General features: G+C 39.0%; 2 protein-coding genes across 2 annotated transcripts; one reads left to right on the top strand and one right to left on the bottom strand.

Annotated features, from left to right (window-relative positions):
* Nucleotides 1-4,710: 4,710 nt before the first annotated feature.
* Nucleotides 4,711-25,671, bottom strand: LOC115499133 (olfactory receptor 1J4-like). Its single transcript, XM_030292847.1, has 3 exons — nt 25,175-25,671; nt 23,488-23,490; nt 4,711-5,650 (listed from the first exon to the last, which is right to left on the bottom strand). The coding sequence occupies exons 1-3, from the start codon at nt 25,669-25,671 to the stop codon at nt 4,711-4,713; spliced, it is 1,440 nt and encodes a 479-aa protein (XP_030148707.1).
* LOC115499905 (olfactory receptor 1N2-like) lies at nt 18,603-23,299 on the top strand. The gene is made up of 2 exons (XM_030294142.2): nt 18,603-19,537; nt 23,263-23,299. The coding sequence occupies exons 1-2, from the start codon at nt 18,624-18,626 to the stop codon at nt 23,297-23,299; spliced, it is 951 nt and encodes a 316-aa protein (XP_030150002.1). The 5' UTR covers nt 18,603-18,623.
* Nucleotides 25,672-27,638: the final 1,967 nt, after the last annotated feature.

The following is a 27,638-nucleotide window of genomic DNA, read 5'->3' as shown; positions in this document are numbered from 1 at the left end:
CTAAAAATGTTTATTTTTTAATTTGAATATTTCCTCCACAAAGCTCTGTGTGGCAAACCTTCTGAGGCTTTATATATCTATGAATATTTGTAATATATCTCTACATTTGAGTGGTACCTTTGCTTGGTATAAAATATTGATTTTAAAACCATATTCCTTCTATGCATTAAAAATATTTCATTGTCTGTTTACATCCAGGATAGCTATTAAGAAGTCTGATGTGAGTAGGATTACTGTTTTTGTGTAGGCAAACTTCCCTTTCTGTCAGAATTTTCTCTTTGATTTTGAAATTTATTAAATCTATGGAGGTGTAAGCCTTTTATTTTCTCTCCTTTTTATCACTCTATAGAGTTTTGAAATATGAAGTCATTTATATTTGAATAATTTGTCTCCATTATTTTTCTAAATATTTCTTCTCAATTTTATTTCTTATTCTTCTGGGACTCATACATAATATGAATTATATAATATGTATTATATATATGTTATATATAATTAATGAAACAGATGCGTGAAGATCTTAAGTTGCCTAGCATACATTCTATACATAGAAAGCATTCAAAATTGTGAAAAATTTAAAAAGTATTATGAATATTGAATTAATGAATATGAATATTTATTATATTATATTATGAATTCATATTACGTATATAATAGTTTCAAGTTTTTATTTAAATTCCAGTTAGTTAACATACAGCATAATATTAATTTCAGGAGTAGAATTTAGTGTTTCATCACTTACATAAAACACCCAGGGTTCATCACAAATGCCCCTCTTAAATGCCCATTAGCCATTTAACCAATTCCCCACTCACCTCCCTTCCAGCAACCCTCCGTTTGTTCTGTATAGTTAAGAGTCTGTTGTATGGTTTGGCTCTTTCTTTTTTTTTCATTAATCCTTCTTTTATTTTGCTTAGGGGATAAATTACATTATTTGATTACTTCTTATTGTGCTAAAATACACATAACATAAAATTTACCATTTTAATCATTTTATTTTTAAAATGTTATTTATTTATTTGTTTGTTTAAATATAATTTATTGTCAAATTGGCTAACATACAGTGTGTAAAGTGTGCTCTAGGTTTTTGGGGTAGATTCCCATGGTTCATCGCTTATACACAACACCCAGTGCTCATCCCAACAAGTGCCCTCCTCAATGCCCATCTTCCCCTCTCCCCCACCTCCACATCCACCCTCAGTTTGTTCTCTGTATTTAAGAGTCTCTTATGGCTTGCCTCCCTCTCTCTGTGTTTGTAACTATTTTTTCCCCTTCCCTTCCCCCATGATCTCTGTTAAGTTTCTCAAGATCCACATATGAGTGAAAACATATGATATCTGTCCTTCTCTGACTGACTTACTTCACTCAGCATAATACCTTCCAGTTCCATCCATGCTGCTGCAAATGGCATGATTTTATTCTTTCTCATTGCCAAGTAGTATTCCATTGTATATATAAACCACATCTTTATCCATTCGTCAGTTGGTGGACATTTAGGCTCTTTCCATAATTTGGCTATTGTTGAAAGCGCTGCTATAAACATTGGGGTACATGTGCCCCTATGAATCAGCACTCCTGTGTCTATTGGATAACCATTTTAAAGTGCACAGTTTAGTGGCATTAAGTATATTTACAGTGTTGTGCAACCATCATCTCTATCTAGGCTTTACCTTTAAGTTCAGGAACAATATCACTTCTCTTCAAGGTTTACTGAAGGTTCTAGTCAGGGCAGTCAAGAAAGAAAATAAAATAATAGGCATCTAGATTGGAAAGGAAGGAGCAAAACTGTATTTATTTTCTGATGATTTTGTATATACAGTTAACCCTTGAACAACACAAGTTTGAGCTGCACGGGTCCACTTGTATGTGGATTTTTTTTTTTGTAAGTACAACATGGTACTATAAATGTATTTTCTCTTCCTTATGATTTTCTTAACATTTTTTCTCTCTAGCTTAAATTATTATAAGAATACAATATATAATACATATAACATACAAAATACGTTTAAAATTTTTTGTTAATGTTTATTATTTTTGAGAGAGAGAGAGAGAGAGAGACAGAGACACAGAGAGACAGAGTGCAAGCAGAAGGGGGGTAGAGAGAGAGGCAGACACAGAATCCAAAGCAGGCTCCAGACTCACAAGCTGTCAGTGACAGAGCCTGGAGCCGGGCTCGAACTCATGAACTGCAAGATCATGACCTGAGCCAAAGTCAGACGCTTAACCGACTGAGCTACCCAGGCGCCCCAAAATATGTTTTAATCAACTGTTTATGTTATTGGTAACAGTAACAATAACCTAAGCCTGACAATAGGCTATTAGTATATTAAGTATGTTTTGGGGGAGTCAAAAGTTATACATGGATTTTCAACTGCATGTGTGTGGGGGTCAGTGCCCCCTAACATCTGCATTGTTCAAGGGTCCACTGTAAAAGATACTAAGGAATAAAAAAATAAACTACTAGAATGAACAAATGGGTTCAAAGATGGCAAAGTACAAGGTCAATACACAAAAATCCATGGCATTTCTACCCACTAGGAAGGAACAATCTGAAAATGAACAATTCTACTTACAATAACATCAAGAAGAATAGCATACTTAAGAATAAATTCATCTAAATAAGTGGAAAATTTATAGTCTGAAACAACAAAATATTGTTGAAAGAAATTACAGATGTAAATGAATGGAAATACGTCCCATGTTCATGGCTTGAGATACTTCATACTGTTAAGATAACAGTACTTTCCAAATTGATTTATATATTCAGCATAATTACTACCAAAATCCAAGCTGTTTTCTTTGCAGAAATTAACAAGCTGATTTTAAACTACCTATAGAAATTCAAGGGATCCCAACTAACAAAAGCAATCTCAAAGGAATAGAACAAAGTTTCAGGATCCATATGTCCTGATTTCAAATCTTACTACAAAACTACAGTAATCAAGCTAGTATGATATAGTCATGAAGATAGATATAGGCCAATAGAACAGAGCTGAAAGTCCAGAAGTAATCCCTCAAATTTGTATACAGCTGAATTTTTTTTTTTTTAATTTTTTTTTTCAACGTTTATTTATTTTTGGGACAGAGAGAGACAGAGCATGAACGGGGGAGGGGCAGAGAGAGAGGGAGACACAGAATCGGAAACAGGCTCCAGGCTCCGAGCCATCAGCCCAGAGCCCGACGCGGGGCTCGAACTCACGGACCGCGAGATCGTGACCTGGCTGAAGTCGGACGCTTAACCGACTGCGCCACCCAGGCGCCCCTATACAGCTGAATTTTTATAAGGTGCCAAGACAAATCAATGGGGGAAAGAAGTATCTTTTAAATAAATGACTCTGGGAAAACTGGATATCTACATGCAGAAGAATGACATTGAAGCCTTTTTGTGCATTAGTCACACAAAATTAACTCAAAATAGACCATTAATATATTGAAAAAGCAAGCCTCATAATGAAAAAAAATCCTCAATATGTATATTTGGCAAAGGACTAAAATGTAGAATATACAAAGAATTTTTTACAAATTAATGTTAAAAAGCAGACTACCCAATAAAACAGCAGCAAAGGATTGGGAACAGGTCCTTTACAAGCGAAACTATCAGAATGATCAGTAAGTATAGGCAAAAGGGATAAACTACACGAGTTATCAGACAAATGCAAATTAAAGCCACAGCACACTGTTTCTATAAACCCATAAAAATGTGTACAGTGGAAAAGATGGATAGTATAAGTGTTGGTGAGGAAGTGGACCACATTTTTCCATATGTTACAGAAATGAGTGTAATTGGTGTAAGCACTTTATCTAACTTTCTGGTATTATCTATTAATGCTGAAAATACACATACATTGTGGCCCCCAAATCCCATTCTCTAGTATATAGAGGTCCCAAACTGGAAACAGCCCAAATGTCAGTCAAAACTAGAATGGATGAATATAGTAAGATGTGTAGACACATTTGAAAATTATAAAGTCTTGAGAATGATTTAACCATAACTATACTGAATAAAAAGTGGAATACAAAACAGTACTTATTGTATGCTATATATAAGGATCAAAAATGTCCAAACTGGTCAGTGGTACAGACCGAGATAATGGCAATAAAGTAATCTGGTTAAAGACATGGTTTTAAAGCCATGCATGTCTGAGATTAGGTCTTAGGGCAGCAATTGACTTGATCTCTCTGGGTTTTGGTTTGCTCTCTACATAAAATATTAGTACCCTCATAAGAGGCTTGTACTGAGGATTAAATAAAATATACATTTAAATGCTTAATTAACGCCAGCTGTGATGGACACCATTCAATAGGCAAAACAGTTTGGTAACTTCTGAATTCTTCACACATGAAATAAATGAAGTTTGGTGGTATTAAGAAAATTCACATAAATATATGTTAATATCAGTACCAGATAAAGAGAGTTATTGAAGAAAAAGATGGGAGATAAGAAAAGCTCTTAAAGCCCAGTGAAGTGGGCTCAAAAGACTCACAACCTTGCAGTGAACATCATAGGAGGACTTGGGATTTCCCTATAGAAACATTAATACACAGAATTCAGAGAACAGGTAGGGGGAAAATCAGGTGAAGAAAAAGATGAGAGGAAACATAAAATGAGATCAGTTGAAGAATGGCGTCAGCAGTAAGAGCTGTCCAAGTCACAACTTTTAAAGGAGACATGTTTATAGCCCAATGAGTGCTCATGACAACGGGGTTAAATTAACCATACCAAAGAGGGTCCTTGACTCTAAAAATTTTCTGAAGAGCATGTTTCATGTCCTTATTCCTCAGGCTGTAGATGCAGGGGTTCAGCATAGGGGTGACCACCATGTACATTACAGAAGCAATTATGTCCTTGTCTTGGGAGTTGCCTGATGAAGAGAAAAAGTAAACACCTGCAATTGTCCCATAGTATAAACACACCACAAAGAGATGGGAGCCACATGTAGACAAGGCTTTGGAGATTCTTTTGAAGGAGGGGACCTTCAGAACGATGCCTGCCATATGGATATATGAGCCCAAGATACCACTCAATGGTAGAATGAGTACCAATGCTCCTTCAGTGAGGATAAGCAGCTCATTGAAAGAGGTGTCTGAGCAGGAAGACTTGAGCACAGCAGCAAGATCACAAAAGAAGTGTGGGATGACAGTCCCTGCACAGAAGGACAACTGGTCCACGAGGAGGGTGTGCAAAAGAGCTTGGATGCAAGAGAAGAACCAGGATCCAGCCACTAGGATGATACACAGCTCCTCCCTCATGGTGGTGGTGTAGTGGAGAGGGTGACAGATGGCCACATACCTGTCATATGCCATCACTGTGAGAAGAAAGTTGTCAAGGCAACCAAAAAATATAAAGAAATACACCTGTGAAATACACCCCATATAGGGGATGGATTGTTGCTGAGTCTGCATGTTCATGAGCATCTTTGGAACTGTGACAGATGAAAGGGAAATGTCAGAGAAGGCCAAGTGGCTGAGGAAGAAGTACATGGGGGTGTGAAGGCGAGAGTCCAGCCTGATGAGCAGGATGATGAGCAGGTTCCCCAGCACCGTGGTCAGGTACATGCCCAGGAACAGGGTGAAGAACATGCCCTGCTGCTCTGGCCGGATGGGGAGCCCCAGGAGGAGGAACTCACTGCTCTGGTTCTCAGGCCTCATGCTGTGCTTTTACATGCTGGGGATAAAGGAGGATTGGAAATATCAGGAAGAATGATAGGGACACATTCCATACTGTAATATTCTGAGAAGACAATGCATTTTAAACTACATTCCTATTAATTTCTCACACCTGTGGATGCATGCATCTTCACTCTGTCCCAGTCTGGCTCTAGGAAAACATTATAACCAAAAGCAGCCAACAAGACCTCATTGCACAGAAACAAGAGAGCATTCACTGTTTCATTTGACCATTATTTACTGAATGTTGAGATTGAACCTGGCCCTCTGCTAAGTACTGAGAATGTAGTGGTGGACAAGAAAAGCAAGGTCCCATATACTGGGATAATTTATGACACCAAGACAGAGCCAGACGAAAACAGTTCACTGTGGCAGAAGTAGTAGATGGTCCTTGGCAAACTAGTATCAGTTGTTTCTGCCTTAAAGTGACATGCGATGCCATCACTGAGGTGGCCTTGTTGGAATGCTGTCACATTCCTCCTGTGAACCTGGCTGGATCACACTCATCTACAGCTGTAAGCTCACCAGTACTCTAGAAATGGGGGGTCAAACCCCACCTGAATGCCAGAACAACTCCTAAACCAGAATACCTCTCAAACAATCTTCCATAATAATGGTGAACATTTGGGGGGTTATACTATGTGCCAGGCACTATGCTTAAAGGCTTTACTTATGTTTCCTAATTAAATGCACACATCAGCCTTCCATTATCAGATAAAATCTTTGCTGTTTCACTAAAAATTAGGGTAATTTTCTCATTTAAGCCATTAAGAAATTGTTCCATAGGCAACAAGTTGCTGTTAGAAATAGGATACATGTATGTCCATATATACATAAGGGGATACACACACACACACACACACACACACACACACACACAGAGATGGGAGTGTTTGTATACATATATATTCCATCTATCTCCACATTCCATCTATGCATATACATATACTCAGATGGAATATATGTAGGCATACATATGGGAATACACACACACACACACACACACACATACACATGCACACACATACACATATATATGAGATATACAGCCAACCCTTAAATAACATGAGGGTTGGGGTGCTGACTCCCATGCACAGTCATATAACTTTTGACTCCCCCCAAACTTAATTACTAATAGATAGCCTACTGTTGACCAGAAGCCTTACCAATAACAAATAGTTGATTAACACATACTTTGTATGTGTATTATATACTGTATTCTTACAACAAAGTAAGCTAGAGAAAAGAAAATGTTATTAAGAAAATCATAAGGAAGAGAAAGCACATTTATAGTATTGTACTGTATTTATCAAAAAAATCCATGTGTAAGTGAACTTGTGCAGTTCAAACCCATGTTGTTTAAAGGTCAACTGTATGTGTGTGTGTGTGTGTGTGTGTGTGTGTGTATGTATATATATGTGTGTGTGTATATATATGTATATATATATGTATACACCCCATATGTATGGATATATATATGAATACAGTGCATATATATATATATCCCTATAAATAAATATATATATTGAACTATTGTCCTACTTCTTTAATTGCCATTTTCTATGGATCAAATACTGGTTACCTCATATAGTTCAACTTAATATTGTGTGATCATCACTTATTCTTTTAACATGGAAATCTTTCTTTTCACTGGTTGTGAGTGCCAGAGACAGTATGTTATTTTAGGGTTGCAAGGAGACTGAAGTTGTCCAAAATTTTCTTGGTGCCTGTCTGGATAATCTCTGTCATTTATATTTATATATTTTCCAGTTGACAAAAGGCTCTCCCATACATTAACTTCTATTCAAGCCATAAATACTTACAGAGGGCCTGTAAGCCTCCATTTTCTAGATACGTAAACCGAGGCCAAATAGTTGAGTGACTCTCCCAAGGTCTTGCCACCATTTGGTGAGACTCTGTGCTCTAACTTCACTCAGCAACACGCCTAACATTCCTTTGTCTGGGACATTAAGTGAATGTGCAAGGGTTACAAAACTCTGAGCCACTGACTCACACAGGTATATGAAAATGATAACAGACCCTTTTTAGGAAATAGTCACTTAGAGCAGTGGTTACGTCCATGAGAAGGAGGTCACTTAAGGAACTAATTGAAGTCATGAGTGCAAATCAGAAGTCTCCAAACACACATACAAACACCACACGCACACACACACAGATACACAGACACACACACTGCTGATTTGAAGATTTCAGTCACCTGTGTCTGAGTCCCATTGTAAGAGAAAGATAGCCAGTATGTGGTTTATTTCATAAATACTAATATACATGCAAGTCATGAATAACACACAAGGCAGGATGTACATAATATGCAATTATGTATCACCCACAAAAACATTCACAATGCACCATTAACATAGAAGCATATCATACCTGGTAAAATACACAACTCACATATGCATAACTCATCACTATACACACACATCACCAAAAACACACAAGGCCATACACAATTTCAAAATCTCACAAGAAACATGCACCAACAACACATGCACACTTAGTCACTCTCTACCAGCAGCATGCCCACTCCCATCACTGAAGTGATGGCCCCTTCCCAGTGAAGGCAGTCAGTCATCATGGGGAAATTAAGCCTATTCAGTAACAGGCATCATCATTAAACCACCACCAACAACCCATACACATGGCAACATACACATGGTAACAGACACACAGACAAAAGGAAACAATACACATTCCTGCTCTTACATACAAGTTGTCACTCACAAACATCTTGCATGCACACTAGCACATGCTGCTGAGGACAGATTTGGGCCCCTTCTAACTTTGGTTCCTTGAAGAGGTTGGAAATCCTTTTCCCCAGCAGTGGAGACAACAGTCTTACTCCTAACGCTGAGTTCTCATCACTCAGCTGTGATGCCCATCACCCCATTGGGAGAATGCCACTGTCATAACAATAGAGGCAAATACTGAAGATCACAGATATGAATCAGAAGTCCCTAATCACATGTTGGAGGCTGATAACTTATGCACTAAAACACAGCCCAGATTGGGTCTAACTAACTGAAGAAAAGAATCAGGCTGTGAATCAGTTACGTAGTACACACACAGCCAGCTATCAAACAACAGGTATACAAGCATATACAGTGCATGAAGACACACACACACACACACACACACACACACACACACACACACACACATGAACACAGAGATGCTCATACACAAACCCACTATTATATAGGAAGATCCATCGCCACATGCAGATTTCCAGCTCCTTCTGACCTGTGCTCATCATCCGTGAGTTCAGACACTTCTTCCAGACTGTTGCCAAATTCTCAGCTTCTCTTCATAGTAAAGGAGGAGCCACTGTGGGTTAACTGGCCAATTTCTTCCTGCCATATGGAGAACATCATGTCCAGGAGCCAGAGGGGACTGGAGTCACAAGGGACAGTGTCTCTAATGCCAGGGATGTCTTGGACTTGTTTCTTCTTGGGCACAGTTCCAAGCTCAAATATTTTTGGGGCTTGGTTCCAGCTGGGATTCAACTTTTTTTTTTTTCAATGTTTTTATTTATTTTGGGGACAGAGAGAGACAGGGCATGAACGGAGGAGGGGCAGAGAGAGAGGGAGACACAGAATCGGAAAAAGGCTCCAGGCTCTGAGCCATCAGCCCAGAGCCTGACGCGGGGCTCGAACTCACGGACCGCGAGATCGTGACCTGGCTGAAGTCGGACGCTTAACCGACTGCGCCACCCAGGCGCCCCATGGGATTCAACTTTTTAAAATTTATTTTTAAAAATGACTTCATGCTTAGAAAAAAGTTGTAAAGATGATAGAATAAATTCTCTTATGCCCTTCACCCATACTCTTTTACAAAAGCTAACATTTTACCATGTTTGTGTGTGCATACACGTGTGTGCATGCGTGTGTATGTGTGTGTGTGTTGAAGATTCTAACTATAGATCTTTCATAAGCCTATGACAGTGCATATTATCAGGAGGCACATGCTTTGGTTCAGAAGTCAGGGCTGATGACACTTCACATAGGAAGATAATTTAAAAGAAAGAATGAGGCACAAAGGATTCTCGAGGAATCTGGGTGGGTACAAGCTACAAGTTGGCTTGGACAAAGCAGAGAGAATGGGTTTGGGAATTTGTAGTGGTAAAGGGGTGGGAGTGGAGAAAAGTTTCTGCTGGAGAAACAGACTACGTATTGTGCTATCTGAGAAATTTTGCCTGTATTATTTGTCAGCATGCAACAATAAGTGCCCTTATGGGAAAAAATGTCCCCTTGGCTGGTCATCAGATAATCTAAGGCTAGGCAATTATTAGCAACCATTGTTGCCAGGGATCATTGTCTTTCATTCAGGGCTCCCAGGGCTGTGGCAGTTTGAATCATATACATGGATATTATTTTAGACATTTCCTGACTGGCATAATTCTTTCATTATGTTGCGTAATATGGTGGCCTCCAAGGCAGCACCAATGACCTCCATTGTGGTCAGCAGAATGAGGGCAGTTGACAAGAATATAACATACTTGGTGGTGAGAATAAAATTGGTGGGTTTTGTTTCGGAGTATGAGTCCAAAATGCAGACAGTACAAGTCAAATTATGAAGAGAAGCCTGGGTTAGAGAGGAATAAATTAGTGCAGGAGTAAGGGATAGTGGAGAAGAAGAGAATATCCCTCATGGGCTAGAAGCTTAGACTGAGGATTTGGCATGGGCAATGAAGAACTACTAAATTTCCAGTAAGCATTTTAATCAAGACATAATACGGGGCTATTCTGGATAGTTGGCATTAGTATTTTAAAGGAAAGACCAGGAGAAAAACAAGGTTTAGGTTCAGAGATGTGGACCATCAGATATATAGGGGCTGGGTTGTGTTATTGTGAAGGTTTCTTTAAGATCATTTTGATAGGCTACAACATGGCCAGGCAGTTGAGAGGGTGCCTTATGGCATACCCAACAATTCATATCCTTTAAAACATGGCTATTTGCTCAGTTAGGTTTACATAACAATTATTTCATAACGCATCCTTCAGTGCTGGTTGTATATCAGAGATGGGGGCTAGAAGTGCAGACATCTGAGGAAGGAGCAGAAAATGCAAGGATGGAAGGGGAAGGGAGTAGCTTGTGATGGTTGGGGTTGAACTGGGAAAGAAAGGATATGAAAAGCAGGAGAGTGTTTTGAGGGCGAAGGGAACATTGGATAGGAGATTTACAAGGGACATGAGAACTGGATGAGTCCAGTGGGTAGATCAAGGTCACCATCACAGGTAAGCCCAGCTGTATGTCTGATGCCATCATCAGGAATAAGTCCAGTTGTGGGTCTGATGTCACCTGATGGTCCTTCAGGCTGTCATGGTGTTGGTTGAGGGTGAGGTCATGGATATCACTGAGTTTACAACAATCTTGGGCTGACGTTAGAACTTCAAGGCATAAAACCTTGTTGGTTGGGGATTCACAGAAATGTATAAATGTAGTTGAAAGATGAGGGACTCAATGATCCAGAAAAGATGCTACTGTATTGGCATCATTTGGAGATAAAATAATTCCAGAGAGACTTGTTGCATGCATTCTTACATTAGGCGTCCATTGCCCTTTCAATAATGGCCTGGCATGTATTTTGAGAAACGAGATCTGGGCATAGGTAAGAAGCCTTCAGGACCACTTTTTGTAATTATTTGTGCCACAGGACATGTTGTTGCCACCGAGGCATGGAAAGCAGCAGTGGCAGTGGTATATAAGGATCTGGTGAGATATCCTGACTGTTCTTGGGAATGCAGACCTCATACACCATACAATGGCTGTTGTTTCTCTCTCTCTCTCTCTCTCTCTCTCTCTCTCTCTCTCTCTCTCTCTCTCTCTCTCTCTGTCTTTAAAAATGATGGCTCATTCATGAGCAACCACCCAATGGGCTTGTATCTAGAATTACCTGAGTTATTTGATCTTCCCTTTCTGTCTGATCACGTCATTTGAAATGTTAGATTAATTGTTTTATTTTCACTCCGCTTTGCTTTGTTCATTCCTGCTTATTTATTTGAGAAATTGAAAGATAACACAGTAAAAATTATACAAATAGGTGTGCTCATCTTCTCAACTTTCCCACCTCATTCCCACCCACCCATTGTAGCTAACCAAACTCATTAGTTTGTTATTTTTAGTAAACATTTTATTGTGGAATAATCTTAGATACTAGAAAAGTTACAGAAGTAGTACAGAGACTTCCTATGTGCTTTTCCCAGCTTCTCCTGTTGTTAATATCTAACACATCCATGGTACATCAGCACAACTAAGACATTAACATTGATAAATTTACCAGTTTTTCCATTAATGCCTTTTTTTTTGTTCTAGGATCCAATTCAGGATAGCACATTGAATTTAGATGCATCATCTTTTTTTTGAAATTTATTTATTGTTTAATTTACATCCAAGTTAGTTAGATATGGTACAACAATGATTTCAGGAGTAGATTCCTTAATGCCCCTTGTAGACCATCCCCGTCCCACAACCCCTCCAGAAACGCTGTTTTTTCTCTATATTTAAGAGTCTTTTATGTCTTGTCCCCCTCCCTGTTTTTATATTATTTTTGCTTCCCTTCCCTTATGTTCATCTGTTTTGTATCTTGAATTCCTCATATAAGTGAAGTCATATGATATTAGTCATATTCATGTATCAGTTCTAACAGTTTTTTGGTGGAATCTTTGGGTTTTCCATATAGAGTATCATGTCATCTGTGAAGAGTGAAAGTTTGACTTCCTCCTGGCTGATTTGGATGCCTTTTATTTCTTTGTGTTGTCTGATTGCTGAGGACTTCCGATACTATGTTGAGTAGCAGTGGTGAGAGTGGACATCCCTGTCATGTTCCTGACCTTAGGGGGAAAGCTCTCAGTTTTTCCCCACTGAGAATGATATTAGCAGTGGGTCTTTCATATATGCTTTTATGATCTTGAGATCTGATCCTTCTATCCCTACCTTCTTGAGGGTTCTATCAAGAAAGATGCTGTATTTTGTCAAATGCTTTCTCTGCGTCTATTGAGAGGATCATGTGGTTCTTGTCCTTTCTTTTACTGATGTGACGAAATCACATGGATTGTTTTGTGGATATTGAACCAGCCCTGCATCCCAGATATAAATCCCACTTGGTCGTGGTGAATAATTTTTTTAATGTATTGTTGGATCCGATTGGCTAGTAACTTGTTGAGGATTTTTGCATCCATGTTCATCAGGGAAATTGGTTTATAGTTCTCCTTTTAAGTGGGGTCTTTGTCTGGTTTTGGAATCAAGATAACATTGGCTTCATAGAAAGAGTTTGGAAGTTTTCCTTCCATATCTATATTTTGGAACAGCTTCAAAAGAATAGGTGTTAACTCTTCCTTTAAATGTGTAGTAGAATTCCCCTGTAAAGTTATCTGCCCCTGGACTTTTGTTTTTTTGGGAGATTTTTGATTACTAATTTGATTTCTTTACTGGTTATGGGTCTGTTCAAATTTTCTATTTCTTCCTGTTTCAGTTTTGGTAGTGTATATGTTTCTAGGAATTTGTGCATTTCTTCCAGATTGCCCATTTTATTGGCATATAACTGCTCATAATATTCTCTTCTTATTGTTTGTATTTCTGCAGTGTTGGTTGTGATCTCTCCTCTTTCATTCTTGATTTTATTTATTTGGGTCCTTTCCTTTTTCTTGTTGATCAAACTGGGTAGGTGTTTATCAATTTTGTTAATTTTTTCAGAGAACCAGCTCCTAGTTTTGTTGACCTATTCTGTTTTTTTGTTTGGTTTGGTTTGGTTTGGTTTTGATAGCATTGATTTATGCTCTAATTGTTATTATTTTCTGTCTTCTGCTGGTTTGGGATTTTATTTGCTGTTCTTTTTCCAGCTCTTTGAGGTATAATGTTATGTTGTGTATCTGAGACCTTTCTTCCTTCTTTAGGAAGGCCTGGATTGCTATATGCTTCCCTCTTATGACTGCCTTTGCTGTGTCCCAGAGGTTTAGGCCCATCATCTTTTTTTTTTTTTTTCAACGTTTATTTATTTTTGGGACAGAGAGAGACAGAGCATGAACGGGGGAGGGGCAGAGAGAGAGGGAGACACAGAATCGGAAACAGGCTCCAGGCTCTGAGCCATCAGCCCAGAGCCCGACGCGGGGCTCGAACTCCCGGATCGCGAGATCGTGACCTGGCTGAAGTCAGACGCTTAACCGACTGCGCCACCCAGGCGCCCCATAGACCCATCATCTTTTAAATACTTTCTATATTTGAAGAAATGCCCACATCTGCTAGAATCACCTTCTCTGATTTGTAACTAAAAGCCTGATGGACAAGGAAAGAGTAGGAAGGTTAGGAGAGGTTCCTCAGTCATCATTGAGTCAAGAGATTAGGGAACCTACTGAAAAGAATGGGGTGGGGAGTCAATTTCAAACTCATTTATTTCTGATTTATTATTCTTGTAGTTCTTTATGTTCAAATGAGCAGATATGTATGTACATTTTATTATTTCCTCTTCGTTTTATTTTAATTATAGCTGAAATATACGCATAAAATGGTTACCATTTTTATTATTTTAAAGTATACCATTTAGTGATGTTATGTACATTCATTATGTTGTGCAGCCATCATGACTGTCTGGTTCCAGAACTTTTTCATCCCCCCAAACAGAAACCATGTGCTCATTAAGAAGTCATTCCCCATTCCCTCCTCTCCACAGTCTATGACAACCATTAATCTTCTTCCATCACCATAGATTTGCTTATTCAGGATATTTAATATAAGCAGAATCATATGATATGTGGCCTTCTGTGTCTGCCTTCTTTCACCAGGCATGATATTTTCAAGGTTCATCTATGTTGTATAGCATGAATCAGTACTTCATTCCCTTATGTGGCCATATAATATTCCACTGTACATATATACTACATTTTGTTTATCCATTTATCTGTTGGTGGACATTGAGATTATTTCCACAGTATGACCACTGTGAATGGAGTTGCTACATTTTTGTACAAATATTTGTTCTATTATCTGTTTTAAATTATTTTGGATATATAGCTAGAAGTGGAACTGATAGATCATATGGTAATTCTCTGTTTAAGTCATTGAGGAAGAACCAAACTATTTTCCGCAGTGACCACTCCAGTTGCATCCCACCACTAATATACGAGGGTCCCAGTTTCTCCACGTCCCTTTCAACACTTGTCACCTTCCATTAAAAAAAATTATGGCCATCCTAGTGGTTATGAAATGATGATTTTGATTTGTATTTTCATAGTGGTTTCTGACCTGCGTTTTTCTAAACACTAATGATGTTGAGCATCTTTTCATGTGTTAATTGGCCATTTGAATGTCTTCTTTGCAAAATATCTATTCAAATCTTTTGGCCATTTTTTAATTGGGGTAGTTTGTCTTGTAGTTCTGTCAAATTTTGCTTGGCTACTGTTTGTATGGAATATCTATTTCCATTCTTTTATTTTGCCTTGTGTCATTGGATTTAAAGTTAGTTTCATAGACAGTATACAGATGGATCATGCTTTATTTTAAGTCTAAATTGCCAGCCTCTACCTTTTAATTCAAGATTGTAGTCTATTTACACTTATAATAGTTACTGGTAAGGAAGAACTCACTTCTACCATTTTACAGTTTGGTTTGTATATGCTTTATATATTTTTTATTCCTAAAATTTCCATTACTGCCTTTCTTTGTGTTTAATTTTTTTAGTGTTATCTTTTTGATTTTCCTTTAATTTCTTTTTTCTGTATATAGCATTCATTTTCTCAGTAGTTACCTTGAAGATTACAATTATCATCTTTTTTTTTTTTTCAACGTTTATTTATTTTTGGGACAGAGAGAGACAGAGCATGAACGGGGGAGGGGCAGAGAGAGAGGGAGACACAGAATCAGAAACAGGCTCCAGGCTCTGAGCCATCAGCCCAGAGCCTGACGCGGGGCTCGAACTCCCGGACCGCGAGATCGTGACCTGGCTGAAGTCGGACGCTTAACTGACTGCGCCACCCAGGCGCCCCACAATTATCATCTTAAACTCAATCTAGTTTGAATTGGTATCAATAGCATACAAAAATTCTGGTCTTATATATCTTTATCCTCCCCCTTTATATTGTTATCTTCACAAATGACATCTTTGTACATCATGTGCCCATTGACATAGATTTATAGTTATTGTTGTATGAATCTGTTTTTTAATCATATAGAAAACTAAAAGAAGAGTTGCAAAAAAGTTCAAGAATACTTGCTTTTATATTTACCTATGTAGTTGCGTTTACCAGTGGCCTTTATGTCTTTATATGGTGGTGAGTTACCATCTAGGATCTTTCTTTCTTTTTTCCTTTCTTCTTCCCCCTTCCTCCCTTTCTCCTCTCCTTCCTTCCTTCTGGTCTGCCTTTTCCTAATGACTAATGAGCATCTTTTCCTGTGTTAATTGGCCATTTGGATGTTTTCTTTGGAAAATATCTCTTCTTTTCTTCTTTCCTTCCTTCCTTCCTCTTTCTTTCTCTTTCTTTCTTTCTTTCTTTCTTTCTCTCATTCATTTGTTCATCCATTCATTCTATCTTTCTATCTTTCTTTTCTAAATACTCTTTATTTTGGGGGGGTTATTTTATTTTATTTTTTGAGTCATTTAAAATTTTATTTTCATTTTGTTTTTATTTAAATTCCAAATAGTAAAAATATAATGTAATATTAGCTTCAGTTGTACAATTTAGTGATTCAACACTTCCGTACAAAACCCAGTACTTGTCACCTATTTAAACCATCCCTTCCCCACCTTTCCCCCCTATGATCATTTGTTTTGTGTCTTAAGTTCCACATATGAGTGAAATCATATGATGTTTTTCTTGATCATTTTATTTCAGCCTGGAGGACTCCTTTTAGCATTTCTTATAGGGAAGTTCTATCTGAACAAATTCCCTATTTTTTTTATTTGAAAATATTTAAATTTCTCCTTCACTTTTTTTTTTTTTGCCAGATATAGAAGTCTTGGTTGATAATTTTTTTCTTTTAGCACTTTAGATGTATTATCTCAGTGCTTTCTGGTCTCCATGGTTTCTGATGAGAAATCAACTGTTAATTTTATCAAGGATTGATTTTACATACTGGTTAGCTTCTCTCTTTCCACTTTTAAGATTTTCTCTTTGTCTTTGTATTTCAACAGTTTGATTATAATGTGTCTCAATGTGGCTTTCTCTGAGTTTATCCAACTGAAGATTATTGAACTTCTTAGATGTGTAGATTTATGACTTTTATCATATCTGGGATGTTTTTGAACTTTATTTCTTGAAATATTCTTTATTCCTTTTTCTCTGTCTTCTGTCCTTGAACTCCCAATATTCATATGTCAGCATGCTTGCTGGTGTCTTATAGGTCTTTTAGGGTCTGCTTATTTATTTTTCACTCTTTTCTCTTTCTGATCCTCAGACTGGATGATTTCATGTGATCTATCTTCAAGTTTGCTGATTCTTTCTTCTGCTTGCTTTACTCTGATCTTGAACCCCTCTCATAAATTGATCACTTTGATTCCTGTGCTTTCCAGCTTTATCATTTCTGTTTGGTTTCTTTTTAAACTCTCATCATTCTTTAGACATTCTCTATTTGTTGAGATATTGCTTCCCGCATCCCTTTAGCTCTTTGAGTATATTTCTTTAAAGGCAGTTGATTTAAAATCTTTGTCTAGAAACTCCAAAGTCTGCACTTAACTGAGGGACAGTTTCCGTTCATTTCTTTCTTCCCTTGAATCAGCAATACATCTTTGTTTCTTTGCATTCCTGAACCTTTTTGCTAAAAACCGGATATTTTGAATATTGTGGTATTGTAACTCTGGAAATTAAAATTTCCTCTTTCTCTGGGATTTGTCATTGTTATTTTCTGTGGGTATATGTGCATGAAGAATAGGGATCCACACATATCCCTGGGGACAAAGCTTATCACATGCAAAACCATCTATGTGCTGTGCATTCCCTCTGCCCACACTCCTTGGTGAGTGTTGGCCTAGGGAGATGAAGCATGAAGGTAGAGCAATTACTTCATATTTGTCCCTGGGGATCAGCCTGGAAAATCCTACTCCTGGGACCCAGAACCTAGAAACACTTCTGTGACAGCGTGCACAAGGCTCATCCCACCTCCACTGCTGTAGTCTAGGTTGCTGCTCTCTGGCTGGCCCAACATACCCAACAGCCCTGGGGCCTCTGATTTATCATTTGCTATGGTTAAGAAGAGCCTGCATGCCTAAATCAAGGTCCTGTGACACCAAAAGGGAGAACACAGGTGCAGGGAGTTTTATCTCTGATGGTGAATTCTGTCTGAGCTAGATAAATGAGGTGAGTGCTCCAAAAAAAAAGGCAGTTATGTTTTTCTCTCTGAGATCCACAAAAGATCCCAGGTGGAGCCCCTGCCTCCTGTTTCTGCCAGTCCTGAGATGGGCAGTAGAAACTACTCCCTTAGAGAGAGTCCCCTATATCTGCCTCCTGCAGAGGAAGAGTTTAAGTAAAGGTAGCCTTGATTCAGCGTGTTTAAGGGCACCAGAAATGACTTAATTTCACTGAATTTCAAAAACTCAATTGTGAAGTATATGTAATAAAATGTATGGGTTTTCAATTAGATGCCACATTGTGTAGTACTTACAGTTCAAAGTGTCAGCTCTTACTGCTTGCAAATTAGATGGGCTTAGGACATGGAAGCCGGGGTATTTGGGTCTTAGTGAACATGTAGCATTGATGGAAGTATCCTGAAACTCATCTTTCCACCTTTCTTTTGCATTTTAATCTCTCTGCCTGCTTGCCTCCTTTCTTGGGTGGATTGAGGAGTAAGGAATGATGTGCAGACCTTGGAGGGAAGGTCCAGGAACTTGGAGTAAAGACATATGTGAATTGGGTGAGGGTGTTTCTTTTAGAGAAGGATAGAAGCACCAACTTTTTTTTTTTTAACACTTTTTGACTTATCTCTTCTCTTCCTCCAGGAAGAGTAGTGGCATGGACAGAATCAACCAGTCCAGTGTCACTGAGTTTCTTCTGTTGGGTCTTTCTGAGAGGCCAGAGCAGCAGCCTCTCCTATTTGGCATCTTCATGGGCATGTACCTGGTCACTGTCATGGGAAACCTTCTCATCATCCTGGCCATTGGCTTTGACTCACACCTCCACACCCCCATGTATTTCTTCCTGGCCAACCTCTCTTTTGCTGATGCCTGCTTTTCTTCCACTACAGTCCCCAAGATGTTGGTGAACATCCAGACACATAGTCACACCATACCGTATGAAGGGTGTTTGGCCCAGATGCATTTCTTCATGATGTTTGGAGCACTGGATGACTTCCTCTTGGGGGTGATGGCCTATGACCGCTATGTGGCCATCTGCAGGCCTCTTCACTACTCCAAGCTCATGAGTCCTCTTGTCTGTGTGGTCCTTCTGGCAGCATGCTGGGTCCTCACCAACCTTGCTGCCCTCCTACATACCTTGCTTATGGCTAGACTTTCTTTCTGTGCAGGCAACAGCATCCATCACTTCTTCTGTGATGTGGTCCCTCTGCTGCAGCTGTCATGCTCAGACACCAGCATGAACCAGGTAGCCCTGTTCACTGTGGGCTCCATGATACTCACTGGTCCTCTCTCCCTGATCATTTTGTCATATGCATACATCATGTCCACCATCCTTGGAGTGTCATCTGCCCCTGGCAGGCAGAAGGCCTTCTCCACTTGTGGCTCCCATCTCACCATTGTCTTCTTGTTTTATGGCACAGCTATTGGTGTCTATCTGTTTCCCCCTTCATCACACTCTGGAGTTAAGGAACGGATTGCAGCTGTATTTTACACTGTTGTGACTCCTATGTTGAACCCCTTCATATACAGCCTCAGGAACAATGATATGAAGACTGCACTCAGTAAGATTTTTGGAATTCATACATTCTCTTCTCAGGGAATTTGATCCTATATCCATATTTTGAAGTTATGCCCTGGAGAATCCATGTGTTTATGAAGCAATATCATCCCTTATCATATTTGCTTAGGTTTTAAAAAAATGACCCAGAATCATTCTCTTAAGCTTTAGATCTAACAATGTATGTGGTTGGTGTATTTCATAAAGAACTTGTCCTGTCCTATAAATGTGAATATTTCCCTGGTGTTTGTGTAGGGTGATGCTAAGCCACACAGGGGCAAGGTCAATTAGAACTTCTTTTTTTTTGCTGTAATTCTAAGGTGTGAATCTTTTTTTAACCTACAATTCAACCAAATTCATTAATCTCCCATTTGCCAGATACTCTGTGAGGGAGAGGAGGTACTGATTCCATGCCTTTATGGAATTCATCTTAGAGAATTCCATATGGTATGTAGTTGCACATATATGCAATTAACTGTAACACAGGTCCAGTCATCATGATTTCTCCATAAAGCTTAATATCTATTTTATTCCATGTTCTTAACTCTCTAAATGTATTATGCCATTTAGTTCTCCAATTGTAATGATCTTGGGTTAAATACTATAATTATCACCTTTTACAGATTGAGACTATAGCTAGTAAGTGGGGAAAGAAGGATTGAAATTTATTTCTAGTCTGACTCTGGAGTCCAAACTGTTGCATGCTTTCGTATCTAATGCTAATGGTTGTGGCAAGAAACATGGTCACATTAAGCTAGAATGTATATGTTGATACCTACCATGTGCCAGGTACTGTGCTATGCACTATTGGTAAAATGTAAAAATAAATAAGATATTGTCCATATTGTCTATACATGGTAGAGTCATGTGTTCAAGTTAGTGTTAATCAAATCAGATGGTGATAGCTGCCATGACAAATGTTGGACCACAGAAGGAAGAAAAATAATCTGCACAACGGTGGTCAGGTAGTTTTACCCATCATATGACATTTTATTGAGCCTTAATGTGTGAGCTCACTTGAACTGGTGGAGAAAGAAAAGTGAAGATTCTACAGGGACAGGCTATTTAGAATAGAGGTCACACAAGTTGTGGGAACCAAGCCAGCCCAACCTTGGTAATGTTTTGTAGTGGTATCTCTAAATATGGGTCTTGACTTTTCTTTCCCAGTTCTGTTTCCATAACATCTCTTGCTCACTTCTACTCTTTGTAGCTTTCTGTCATTGTCAGTGCTTTTGAATTCTAGCTGCAAATTAGTATTTCCTGGAGCCTTAGAACTCTCTAGAGAAGGGACCCTCATATTTTTTATAAAAACAAAACAACACGACACAAAACAAAACAGTTGATCCTAGTGCAACCGAATTTGTGAATACCATTGTGGAACATCCTTCATGGCAGCAAAAGGACAGATAAAATAAGGTATAAAAATACTTAGTTCATTATTTACCCTATCAAGGTAAAAATCATTGAGGTATCGAGCATATTGACAGCAGCAAGAAGTTCCTGAATACTTATCCCTGGTTGATTCCTTGTATACCTTATTCATCTTTTTTATTCTTTGCTGTAATTTGCTACCTTTCCATAAAAGTCCTTCTGGACCTGCTACATACTATGTATAGTTCTATCTCTGAATAATGTTTACTTTGACACATGATTTTCAATTATACTAACAATATTATCAGAGTAAGGGATTCATCACTTCCAAAGAGGCTGTTTATATTCTTATCTTTGGCTTCTACTCTTGTGCAAAAATGATAAGCAAGTGGATGCTGTGCCCACTGGATTTTTCCTTGCCTCCCTTCCTTAGAGTCACTCCTGGGTGGGGTTGTCTATGACAGTGTACATTCCAGGCATTATACATCCATCCATTTTCAGCTCATTACAATGTATTATGATTTTGTCCATGAACCAGGTTCAAGTGTTTTCCACCCCAGTGACTAATGATGTGTGTGGAGTGAAAAGAAACTGAAAAAAAGGTGGAGAACATGGGGATCTGTGCTGACCATCTCTGTTTGCTTGTGCTTTCTGGACCTGCTTGCCCCTAATCCCAAATAGAGCATTTCCCATGTATGATGGCTTGCTGCTGGACCCTTGCACCCTGTCTTAAGTCTTAAAACTGGGTGAGGGACTATGATTCTTTATTGTGAAAGCTACCATCAGTGTCTACATAGTTTTATTTATTTATTTATTTATTTATTTATTTATTTATTTATTTATTTATTTAGAATTTAAGCAATACCCTCTTTGGCTTCCCCTCTACTTCAGCCCTAAAAACAGAGCCATTTATTAGCTACTTCAACAAATCCCTATAGGAGATCTGGCCTTGCCATGGATTTTGATATTTGGTATTTTCATTCATATTACTTCTTATGGTTAAGTGCTGCCACCTGGACCTGTTGATACCAGGGAGCCAAGCTCCATGTTAGCATTTTCTATTCATTTTGTCCCAAGAGAAAGAGCCCCCAATCAACTTCTTAGTGATTCTGTTGTCCTCCTCACTAGTGTGTTCTTTCTTGCTTTAGTGAAAGGAGTATCTCCTGTCCTGTCTTGGGCACATAGTTGCCTGGTGTGTTCTCTGGTCTTATAAATACATTCTAACATGACCATATCTTTGAGATTCGGACCTCTCCCTCAGTACTTTAACAAGGTGTACTAGCATCTACATTCCATTTGCTGTAAGTGCCATCATGTCCAAGCCTATCAATGATCCCAACAGCCTGTGAGAACTTGTTCCAGGTGTTCCTGTCTCCTGGGTCATAAGAGAGTCCTCATGCATTGTGCACTTTGACCCCACCCAGGAAAATGTTTCATAACTTTCTTGTCCAGCGATTTGTATCCCTCCACTTATGAGTGGTATGTGTTGCTAAATCCTACTCCCCTTTTGATGAATCAAGTAAATGTTCCTGTAACCGGGACTGTTATTTCATGTTGGGGCTGTGCTGAAATCTGTGCCAAGTTATTAGTCTAGAGAAAATGAGGGAGCAGACATTCTAAAGAAAGCAACTTCCATCTTGTATATCATCTTCCTCAAGCAGAGCTTTATCAATTACCAAGTGCTGCGTAACAAAGGCTTCCCAGACTTAGTGTTTAGAGCAACAACCATTTACTTTGTTTACATTTCTTTGGGTTAACACTTCAGATTTGGCTCAGCTGGGTAATACTTTTAGTGGTTTTGGGTAGGCTCACTAATGTGTCTGCAGTCAGCAGCCCATCAAGTGGGCGAGGCAACTTCAGGAGATTGACAGCTAGTCGTAGTGAGTGAATTTCTGGTACAGGAAAAATAGCCTCCAGCTTTAAAAAGATATTGGAGATATGTCTCAGTAATAAGGCTATCTCATGGCTCTGGACCACCTTCTCCTTAAATGAGGTATGCTCCTGCAATTCTCTGCTACTACCCATGCATTCTAGTGATGCCAACTAGGGTTACAATACCAGCAGCAAATCCCTGACTTTTCCTGCTACCTGAAGTCTAGCCAGATATTGATGTCACCATCCTTCTTGCCTTCTAGTGTTTGAAGATCAGTTGAATCATAAGCATACACTGACCAATGAACTAATGGCCAGGGACCATTTTAGGTGGCAGTACCCAGTCTGCATACATTGTAAAGTTGACTACATCAGGAAATGATTGGACATCCCAAGATTGGGAACATTACATCCCCATCTCAACTCACCTACAGAGCTATAGCTTCTCATTTTCCTTTCTTTACATAAATTTATACCTTTCTGTATTCTGTTCCTCCTGCCTTGAAAAACTTCTCTTTTCTGTTTTGCAATGACATACCCATACTTTAAGACCCATCACAAATGTTACGTCCTCAGTGAAGTCCTCTAGATTCACCTATCCAGAGGGAGAAGAGAAAATTGCATTTGAGCTGTGTTTTAAGCAGAACTTGAAGATTGTAGCATATGTGTCAAGCACTGTGCTAAGCAGTTTTCATGTGTTATCTTTTTAATTTCTCACAACAGCCTTAGATGATAGTTACTATAGTTACTATTACTACTCACTTGTTTATGTTTGGAAACTGAGACAGAGGGGCGTTGGTAACTATCTAGAAGACATACAAGCAGTAAATAGTGGAACTGATACATAAACCAGGTATTTCTGATTCCAGTGTAAGTCTTATTTTCACTTAAAAATTATTTTAAAAATCTGAGTTTGTCAGTGGGATCTCAGAGTTCCAATTATGCATGGAAGAAATGGATGGAGTGCATTGAAGTTTCCAAAATTTCTCCTGTGGATTATTGAAAAATCTTTATCCCCTTGTGAGGATAAATCCTTAGCAGCATCCCTAAGGGAGATACAATAATAAAACTGATATATTTTAAAATAGATCTGAACATAAATTGTTGGCACTGCGCAGAAGAATAATGGCCCCATAAAAGAAACTCGATGACAGCCCCACATAATGTGGTCCAAGTACCCTTCTCTCTGATCATGTGGCTTTATTCATAGATTATTTCAGAATATCTAACTAGAGACTTATGCTCCAGCAGGGGGTGTGCTCCCTTTGGCGAAGTATCAGGATCTCTGAGAGTGTTCATTCTTCCATCCTAGTTTCTGATTTGCCTTGCCCCAACCTCAAGTCATTTGCTAGTATAGAGAGAAGTTGTTGATTGGAACTGTGTATGTGAATGATGTGAGGGAAGCAAGAAAAGAAAGCAAACTAGTAATTGAGAGAAATATGTGTATTTCATGTCCATTTAGCCATCATGTAACCATTAAGATATGCATTTTGGAATCAGATATCTGGGTTCAAATTCTGGCTCTGCCATATATTAGCTGTGTAACTTCAGATAAGTAATTTAACTTAACCCCCCCCCCCCACACACACACACACTGTTTTTGAGCCTTTGTTTTCTTTTCTGTATAGTGCAAATATTTACCTCAAGGGAATATGTTGAATATTATTAAAAGTAATAAAAATCTAAGCATAAGACCCAGAATGAGAAAATTTACATATTTTTTCTCCTAATTCTTCCAGAAACACTGCATGATAGAGAATATATTTTAAATTATTTTTTATTTTAGTGTAGTTAACGTGATAGAGAATATTTAATTACCTCCTTTTATGAGCAGGCAAACTGTGGCTCACTGAGGTTACTTAATTTGCCATAGGTTGAAAAATTAGCAAGAGGCCGATGCAGGATTTGGATAACTCTGTAAGTTGATCTCCCCTGCATTCCCAGAATGACATCCTTGGCCTCATGGAGGTCGCAGTGCCCTTCCGCTCAGGAGTCTCCCCAAGGCACTCTTCATGTCTTTGTTTCTCAGGCTATAGATGAATGGGTTCAGCATGGGGGTCACCACAGCATACATCACTGCTGCAACCCTGTCCTTGCTGGCTGAATCAGCAGAGGAGGGAATGAAGTACACCCCAATAGCAGACACATAGAACAAGCAAACTGCTGAGAGGTGAGAGCCACAGGTGGAGAAGGCCTTCCACTTCCCACTAGCTGATGGGACTCTCACAATAGCAGCCACAATGCGGACATAAGAGATGATAATTAGCAAGGGGATCAAGATGGTCAATGCCCCTCCCCAGTACATCAGCACACACTGGTTGGCGTAAGTATTGGAACAAGAGAGCTTCATCAGGGGGAGAAGTTCACAAAAGAAGTGGGGAATGATGTTGTCAGTGCAGAAGGATAACTGAGCCAGGAGACTGGTGTGGGTCAGAGAGTATGACTGAGTGAGGGTTAGGGACATGACCAACAGCGCAGTACAATATCTGGGAGTCATGACCAAGGTGTAGCGAAGGGGATGACAGATAGCCACAAGCCGGTCATATGCCATCACTGCCAGGAGGAAAACATCTAGACCGATGAACCATAGGAAGAAGTAGATCTGAGATAGGCATCCAGCATAGGTGATGGTATTCCTATGGGCCTGGATGTTCACCAGCATCCTGGGGACTGTGGTAGATGCTAAACACAGATCAGTGAGGGAGAAGTTGGCCAGGAAGAAGTACATGGGGGTGTGGAGGTGTGGATCAGAGACAATGGCCAATATGATGACAGTGTTCCCCAGCACAGTGAGCAGGTACATGCTCAGGAAAATGCCAAAGACGAGAGGCTGCTGTTCCTGCTGCTCACACAGGCCCAGGAGGAGGAATTCAGAAGCACTCAATGTGTGGTTTCCTGGTTTCATGTTGCTGGTGTAACTAAGGAGAAAATGGAGGATGACACTTCACAAACTTTTCCTGCCCTGAGATTGTCTAGGTGGAAACAAAGACATAAATAAAGATGGAATCAGAATATTAATAGACATGCAGTACCTCACTGAAATCCAAAAGAGCTCTATGAGATAGTCATGGTTAGGCCCATTTTATTGATTAAGAAATTGAGGCACCTAGAAAAAGATGGAGGTTTAAAGTTTAAATCTGGTAATTCTGACTTTAGAGTCTGTGATCAAAGCAGTCCTAAAATTTGTATGGAACCCAAAAGGCCATAAGTAGACAAAACAATGTCAAAAAAGAAAACCAAAGCTGGAGGCATCACAATTCCAGACTTTAAGCTGTATTACAAAGCTGTAATCATCAAAGACAGTATGGTACTGGCATACACACACACACACACACACACACACACACACACACACACACACAGATCAACGGAGTAGGACAGAGAACCCAGAATGGATCCACGAATATCTGGCCAACTAATATTTGACAAAGCAGGAAAGAGTATCCAATGGGAAAAAAGGCAGTCTTTTCAGCAGATGATGTTGGAAAAACTGGACAGTGACATGCAGAAGAATGAAATTGGACCACTTATTTACACCACACACAAAAGTTAATTCAAAATGGATGAAAGACCTAAATATGAGAGAGGAAACCATCAAAATCCTATGGGAGAAAACAGGTAGCAGCCTCTTTGATCTCAGCCACAGCAACTTCTTCCTTGACATGTCTCCAGAGGCAAGGGGAAAAAAAAGCAAAAATGAACTATCCTCATCAGGATAAAAAGCTTCTGCACAGTGAAGGAAAACAACAAAGCTAAAAGGCAACCAACAGAATGGGAGAAGATATTTGCAAATGACATATCCGATAAAGGGTCAATATCCAAAATCTATAAAGAACTAAGAGACTCTTAAATACAGAGAACAAATTGAGGGCAGATGGGTGAAGGAATGGGTCAAACGGGTGATGGATATTAAGGAGGGCACTTTTGGGAAGGTGCACTGGCTATCATATGTAAGAGATGAATCACTGGGTACTATTTCTGAAGCCAAGACTACACTGTATTTAACTAACTTGAATTTAAATTTAAAAATAGTAAGAATAAAAATAAATAATAAAAATAAAAATATCATTGCTTCACTGGAAAAAAAAAAAGAACTTACCAAACTCAACACTCAAAAACCAAATAATCCACTTAAGAAATGGGCAGAAGACACGAATAGACCCTTTTCCAAAGAAGACATTCAGATGGCTAACAGACACGTGAAAAGATGCTCTACATCGCTCATCATTGGGGAAATACAAATCAAAACCACAACGAGATACCACCTTGCACCTGTCAGAATGGCTAAAATTAACAACTCAGGAAAGGACAGATGTTGATGAGGATGTGGAGAAGGGGAATCCTTTTGCACTGCTGGTGGGAATGCAAACTGGTGTGGCCACTCTAGAAAACAATATGGAGTTTCCTCAAAAAATTTAAAATAGAACTACACTACAACCCAGCAATTACACTGCCAGGAAAGTATCCAAAGAATACAAAACTGCTGATTCAAAGGGGCACATGCACCCCAATGTTTGTAGCAGTGCTATCAATAATAGCCAAATTATGGAAAGAGCCCAAAATGTCCATCAACTAATGAATGGATCCAGAAGATGTGGTATGTGTATATACAATGGAATACTACTAGACGATCAAAAAGAATGAAATCTTGCCATTTGCAACAACATGGATGGAACTATAGGGTATCATGCTTAGTAAAATAAGTCAGAGAAAGACAGATATCATATAATTTCACATATGTGGAATTTGAGAACACAACAGATAAACATAGGGAAAGAGAAGGGAAAATAACGTAAAAACGGGGTGGGGGGCAAACCATAAGAGACTCAATACAGAGAGCAAACTGAGGGTTGCTGGAGGAGAGGTAGGTGA

Source organism: Lynx canadensis, chromosome D4 (assembly GCF_007474595.2).
Source record: "Lynx canadensis isolate LIC74 chromosome D4, mLynCan4.pri.v2, whole genome shotgun sequence".
NCBI classification, from domain to species: domain Eukaryota; kingdom Metazoa; phylum Chordata; class Mammalia; order Carnivora; family Felidae; genus Lynx; species Lynx canadensis.
The sequence above is the reverse complement of the archived record's forward strand: the minus strand, read 5'-3'. Positions and strand labels throughout refer to the sequence as shown.